The sequence below is a fragment of the Nerophis ophidion genome, linkage group LG01 (assembly GCF_033978795.1).
Source record: "Nerophis ophidion isolate RoL-2023_Sa linkage group LG01, RoL_Noph_v1.0, whole genome shotgun sequence".
NCBI classification, from domain to species: domain Eukaryota; kingdom Metazoa; phylum Chordata; class Actinopteri; order Syngnathiformes; family Syngnathidae; genus Nerophis; species Nerophis ophidion.
In genome coordinates, this window is record NC_084611.1 from 12,045,057 (window position 1) to 12,052,556 (window position 7,500).

Sequence of the window (7,500 nt, forward strand, 5' to 3'; positions counted from 1 at the left end):
ATAGATTTATTTATTAAAGGTAAATTGAGCAAATTGGCTATTTCTGGCAATGTATTTAAGTGTGTATTAAACTGGTAGCCCTTTGCATTAATCAGTACCCAAGAAGTAGCTCTTGGTTTTAAAAAGGTTGGTGACCCCTGTAATTTGGTATATAATGCGTCAATTAAAAAAACAACAGTTCTCTCCAAGTATTCTCCTTTTCAATAATGCCCCCAGAAAAATTTACAGCATTAAGGTCACATTACCAACCTTTGTACCTCACGTGCATTTTTATGGACACTATCAGACCATATCAGACCGTGGCGCAGTGGGAGAGTGGCCGTGCGCAACCCGAGGGTCACTGGTTCAAATCCCACCTAGAACCAACCTCGTCACATCCGTTGTGTCCTGAGCAAGACACTTCACCCTTGCTCCTGATGGGTGCTGGTTGGCGCCTTGCATGGCAGCTCCCTCCATCAGTGTGTGAATGTGTGTGTGAATGGGTAAATGTGGAAGTAGTGTCAAAGCGCTTTGAGTACCTTGAAGGTAGAAAAGCGCTATACAAGTACAACCCATTTATTTATTTATTTATAAAATCCCACAAGATGGTTCCAGTGGGAGTTGCTTGATATCATGTTTGCATGGCTTTATGTCCGGAGGCACTCACCGGGTCAAGCATGAAAAAGTTGAGGCCGTCCCCGGTGCTTAGTGCCACCAGGGTGGCGCTGCCATAGAGGGCGTAGCCGGCACACACTATGTTGTCGCCCGGCTGCAGGGCGTCCTTCTCTGTGGGCTCGCCCTCCGACACCTGAATGCATCATCAACAAGAGCAACTCATAATCGTTATATTTAATTTGTTCAATGCAAAAATGATGCTAATGTTTAATGCATGTTATGAGTTTTTTTGTCTTTCTTGGGTTCCAGAATGAGAAGTGTGTGATTTGCCACATAAACAATGCAAACAATTACATGGTTACATTTTACTAGCTGCACGAGGGCTCCCCCTGGTGGCCATAAGCAGCTACTGGGGCGGTATAGCTCGGTTGGTAGAGTGGCCGTGTCAGCAACTTGAGGGTTGCAGGTTCGATTCCCGCTTAGTCACTGCCGTTGTGTCCTTGAACAAGACACTTTACCTGCTCCCAGTGCCCCTAGGGGTGTGGGAAAAAAATCAATTTGAATACGTTGTGCGATTCAGAATCGATTCTCATTTTTTAAAAATCGATTTTATTATTTTTTATTTTTATTATTTTTTTAAATCAATCCAACAAACCTGTCAGGCTTGCCCCTGGCAGTTTGTCTATGTTTTAGTTTTTTTCCTCTGCATTTGTCTGTTTCCTGTGTTTAGTATTTCCTGTCTTTTAGTTCCTGTCAAGTGCTCTTATTTTGTCAGCTTCCTGTCTTGTTCCCTGAGTGCTGTGTTCCTTCTCAGTGTGTTTACTATTTCCTGTCCTTAGTTCCTGTCTAGTGCTCTTATTTTGTCAGCTTCCTGTCTTGTTCCCTGAGTGCTGTGTTCCCCTTCAGCTAAGGCTGATTGGCATCTGGCCACACCTGTTGCCAATCAGCCGGCTCCTATTTGTACCTCCTTTGTCTTGTGTCAGTTGCTGGATTATTGTATTGTCGTTGCCTCATGTCACTCTTGTCGTGCTACCTGTCGTTTTGTTACAGCTATTACCTGTCGTGCTACATCTTGTCCTGGTTGTCGTACCGGTAAGCTGTTTTTGTTAGCCATAGCTATTTCCAGTTTTTCTGTTTGTGATCCTCTAGCTTCCATGCTAAAGTTCATTTTTGTTTCTTGTTAGCTTCTATGCTAAAGGCCTTTTGTTTTTTTATCGGCCCACGTGCGCGCTTTTGGTTTGAACCCTTTGTTTGGTTTTGTCTTAGTATTTATATTAAAATCATGTTTGCTCGCTCCATGCCTGCCTCCATCTCTGCATCTTGGGGTTCGACACCAAATAACCCCGACAAAACCACTACACAGCAATGCCATAACAATGCAATCCAATTCCAAAACCAAACCTGACCCAGCAACACTTAGTTGCAATAAACAGAGCAATTGAGAGGAGACAAACAACACAAAACAAACCAAAAGTATTGAAACAACAATGAATATTTACAACAGTGTCAATATTAGTTATAATTTCAGCATAGCAGTGATTAAAAATCCCTCATTGACATTATCATTAGACATTTATAAAAATAAAAATAAAAGAACAATAGTGTCACAGTGGCTTACACTTGCATCGCATCTCATAAGCTTGACAACACACTGTGTCCAATGTTTTCACAAAGATAAAATAAGTCATTTTTGGTTCGTTTAATAGTTAAAACAAATTTACATGTCACGATTATTTGATGACGAACCCCAAGATGCAGAGATGGAGGCAGGCATGGAGTGAGCAAACATGATTTTAATATAAAATACTACAACTAGAACAAACAAAGGGTACAAACAAAAAGCACGCACACGGGCGGACATAAACTAAGGGCTATGAACAAACTAATCGGAAGCAGGGAACAAAAAACAGTAAGCTACAAAACAACTACCAAATATAGCTTACCGCTAGGCTGCATTCACACGACCAGTAGGAGTGACAAGTAGAAAATGACATTGACACGACAATACAAATGATCCAGCACCGACCCGGAGGAACAAAGCAGGTAAAATAGGAGCTGGCTGATTGACATCAGGTGTGACCAGATGCCAATCAGCCGCCGCTGAGTGAAAACAGGACACAGGGTGACAGACAGGAAGCCGAACCAAAATAAGAGCACTAGACAGGAACTAAGGACGGGAAATACTAAACACAGAGGAAACAAACAAATGCAGAGGAACAAACTAAAACGTAGTCAAACTGTCAGAGGAAAGCCTGACATTACATTATTGCAATCAGTTGATAAAACATTGTCCTTTACAATTATAAAAGCTTTTTTTTTTTTTTAAATCTACTACTCTACTTGCATGTCAGAAGACTGGGGTAAATCCTGCTGAAATCCTATGTATTGAATGAATACAGAACCGTTTTGAATCGGAAAAATATAGTTTTTGAATCGAATCGAATAAAAAAAAATCGATGTATTATCGAATCATGACCACAAGAATCGATACCGAATCGAATCGTGGGACACCCAAAGATTCGCAGCCCTAATTATAACAGTGTTTTTCAACCTTTTTTGAGCCAAGGCCCATTTTCTGCTTTGAAAAAATCCGTAAGCATACCACCGGGGCGGCATAGCTCGGTTGGTAGAGTGGCCGTGCCATCAACTTGAGGGTTGCAGGTTCGATTCCCGCTTGTGCCATCCTAGTCACTGCCGTTGTGTCCTTGGGCAAGACACTTTACCCACCTGCTCCCAGTGCCACCCACACTGGTTTAAATGTAACTTAGATATTGGGTGTCACTATGTAAAGCGCTTTGAGTCACTTGAGAAAAGCGCTATATAAATATACTTCACTTCACCAGCGGAAATCATTAAAAAACAAAACTCAGCTGACAGTAATAAGTAGTCGTCGCAATTGTTGGATATGACTTTAAACCATCACCAAGCATGCATCAATACATTTCCCGCATCTACTTTGTTTTAGCAATCGAGAATATTTCAGTTGTTTTTCATCCTTCTTTGTGGGGACATTGTTGATTCTCACGTCATGTTCGGATGTACATTGTGGACGCCGTCTTTGCTCCACAGTAAGTCTTTGCTGTCGTCCAGCATTCTGTTTTTGTTTACTTTGTAGCCAGTTCAGTTCTAGTTTTGTTCTGCATACCCTTCTCTAAACTTCAACGCCTTTTCTTAAGGGCACTCACCTTTTTTTAAATTTTTGGTTTAAGCATTAGACACCTTTTTACCCGCACGTTGCCTATGTGATAGCAAAATTACTTGTACTTGTTTTAATTAATGATGTTCTTTGAACGGGTCGCCAAAAGTTGTTTATTGGGATCAGGAATGTGACACTTAGCAAGAGATCTATTATCTGATCAAGCTCTGTCTCCTGTGTCTTTGATGTAACATGTGGACTTTAGTTGACCTGGGCATATGTGTCATTTATTCTTGACCCCCAACAGAGCTAAATTGTTCCCCTTTCCTGAGTGGACCCCCCTCTTCTGGGCAAACGACACCCTCTCCTTCTTCACAGGACTTTGGGTATTCATTCCACTGGTGTACTGTATGTAAATGAGAATGGAGGGTGGGACTTCTGAGAATGTATAATTGTCATGTCAAATTCTAAAAAAGTTAGAACAAGCTGGAACGAACGGATGTGTCGTTCTGGTTTGGTCTCGCTTTGCAAAGCTTGTTATTATTTGTTTGTTACTTTAATAAATCATTTTTAAGCTATTTGTCACTAAGGGATTGTCTTTAAGAAATTTCCACGACACCTACCGCTGTTTCCGACAGCTACAAAGCAATTATCTACCGGCTACCACCTACTGATATGGAAGAGTATTACACGGTTACTCTGCCCAGCTCTAGACGGCACCGACACTCAACAACAACACAACATTTGCAGACTATATGTACTGGTTTTGCAAAAAATATTTTTAACCCAAATAGGTGAAACTAGATAACCTCCCACAGCACACTGGTTGAAAAAAACTGCATTAAAAGACTCCCTTTGCTCTTATTTTTCGTATATAAAGACGGTGCAAAGATCCAACATGTTTAAAAAGTTTTAGTACTTTAAAACACAATCACTATGTTTGTTTACACTAGTCAAAGATCCTCTCTACGACAGGAGCACGCTGCTGTTTTTAATGATGCACTGCAAGTCAAATATCTTTGATATGACTGGAGTGCTTTGTTTTTTTTAGTAATCCACCCAATAAAATACTAATAAAGCACCCCATTTATGGAACACGGCTGTTTTTAAGCGTGTACTGAAAATACGGCAGTCAGAGATTGGTAGTTTTGCTGTTTTTAAGCATCCAATGCAATCCAATGTTTTTAGGAATCTACTGCGTAAATTGATCCTCAATAGGAAATGCTGAAACAAAAAAAAACATGCGTGTCAAAAATCCAATGCGACAAGAGCGCTCTGCTGTTTTTAAGTACCCAACGCAAAAGCGCTAGCTTTAGAACCTACGTTACAGGGAATTCTGCTGTTTTTAGCACTCTGCTACATAAACACTATTTAGAGCGCATTTATTCTGCTGTTTTTAAATCCACTGTTGAAAGTTCATTTATTCGACATGGCATTCTGCAGTTTTTTAGCAATATGCTGTGAAAATACTATATAGATATACTCTACATGAGAGTATATTCTGCTGTTTTTGGGGATGTGCTTCAAAATCACTATTTAGAGATACTTTATATGATAGGGCATTCTGCTGTTTTTAGGGATATGCTTAAAACTTTATTTAATGATTCTTGTTTATGACAAGACAGCCTGCTGTTTTTAAGAATCCGCTGCAAAAGCACTACTCAGATATACTCTACATGACAGTATATTCTGCTGTTTTTAGGACGCTGCTGTAAAAATATATTTTGAGATCCTTTATAAGACAGGGCATTTTTTTTGTTTTTACAAATTGCTTCAAAATCAGTATTTAGAGAGCCTTTGTACAACAGGGCATTCTGCTGTTTTTAGGCATGTGTTTCAAAAACACTCCTCAGATATACTCTTCATGACAGGCTGCTATGCTGTTTTTATAATTCTGCTGCAAAAACACTAATTAGATGGTCCCCAACCACCGGGCCGTGGCCCGATTGGTACTGGGCCGCAGTACCAATTTTTTATTTATTTTTATTAAAGAAAAAAAAAAATAATCAAAAATTGTTTTATTTTATTTTATTTATTTTTTATTAAATCAGCATTAAAAACACAATATACAGTTACAATTAGTGCACCAACCACAAAAACGTCCCTTTTTCATGACAAATTAAAAAAAATAAAATAAAATAAAGGACCCACCGGGCAGCGGGACAAATTATTATGCGTTGTCCGGTCCGCGGATACAAAAAGTTTGGGGACCACTGCTTTATACAACTGGGCATTCTGCTGTTTTTAGGAATGTGCTTCAAAAACACTATTTAGAGATCCTTTGTATCAGTGGTCCCCAAACTTTTTGTAGCTTCGGACCGGTCAACACTTGATAATTTGTCCTGCGGCCCAGCGTTTTTTTTTTTTTTTTTTTTTTTTGTCATTAAAAATTGAGGTTTTTTGGGTTGGTGCACTAATTGTAAGTGTATCTTCACTAATTGTAAGTGTATCTTGTGTTTTTTATGTTGATTAAAAAAAATAAAAAAATTAATTAATAAACAATTATTCTGCGGGCCGGTACCAATGGACCCACGGCCCGATTGGTACTGCTTTATATTGTACGGCATTCTGCTATTTTTAAGGACATGCTTAAAATCACTTTTTAGAAATCATTTATATCAGTGGTCCCCAACCACCGGGCCGTGACCCGATTGGTACCGGGCCGCAGAATAATTTTTTATTAATTTTTATTAGAAAAAAAATATATATATATATATTTTTTTTCAAAAATTTGTTTAAATTAAATCAGCATAAAAAACACAATATACACTTACAATTAGTGCACCAACCACAAAAACCTCCCTTTTTCATGACAAAAATGTCCCTTTTTCATGACAAAAAAAAAAAAAAAAGGACCCCCCCCACACCCCGGGCCACGGGACAAATTATTAAGCGTTGACCGGTCCGCGGATACAAAAAGTTTGGGGACCACTGCTTTATACAACAGGGCATTCTGCTGTTTTTAGGAATGTGCTTCAAAAACACTATTTAGAAATCCTTTGTATCAGTGGTCCCCAAACTTTTTGTCGCTGCGGACCGGTCAACACTTGATAATTTGTCCTGCGGCCCGGCGTTTTTTTTTGTTTTTTTGTTTTTCTTGTCATTAAAAATTGAGTTTTTTTGGGTTGGTGCACTAATTGTAACTGTATCTTGTGTTTTTTTTATGTTGATTTAAAAAAAAAAAAAAATTAATAATAAATTATTCTGCGGCCCGGTACCAATCGAGCCATGGCCCTTTAGAGATCCTTTATATCAGTGGTCCCCAACCTTTTTTTATCCGCGGACTGGTCAACGCTTAATAATTTGTCCCGCGGCCCGGGGGTGGGGGGAGGAATCCTTTTTTTATCTTTTTTATTTATTTATTTTTCTTCTTTGTCATGAAAAAGGGACGTTTTTGTCATGAAAAAGGGACGTTTTTGTGGTTGGTGCACTAATTGTAAGTGTATATTGTGTTTTTTATGTTGATTTAATAAAAAAAAAAATATATATTTTTTTAATAAAAAATTATTCTGCGGCCGGTACCAATCGGCCCACGGCTCGGTGGTTGGGGACCACTGCTTTATATGATATGGCATTCTGCTATTTTTAGGGATATGTTTGAAACAATAATCAGAGATTATTTTTTTTATCACAGGACATTCTGCTGTTTTTAGGAACCCACTGTAGGGACATACTGTACTTATAATCACTATATAGAGATAGTTTACATGATAGGGCTTTCTGATGTTTTTGGGGATATGCTTTAAACACTATCTAGAGATTCTTGTTTA

The 7,500-nt window shown here is 38.8% G+C and overlaps 1 protein-coding gene across 2 annotated transcripts in view; it reads right to left on the bottom strand.

The window, feature by feature from the left end:
- fbp2 (fructose-1,6-bisphosphatase 2) overlaps window positions 1-7,500 on the bottom strand; it is a 36,021-nt gene that overhangs the window by 21,724 nt on the left and 6,797 nt on the right. The window contains exon 4 of one of the 2 annotated variants that reach the window (XM_061896062.1): window positions 647-787. The exons of the other annotated variant lie outside the window; for it this stretch is intronic. Within the exon in view, the coding sequence (XP_061752046.1) occupies window positions 647-787 (141 nt within the window). The remainder of the gene's footprint in view (window positions 1-646; window positions 788-7,500) is intronic. 2 annotated transcript variants of the gene reach the window in all.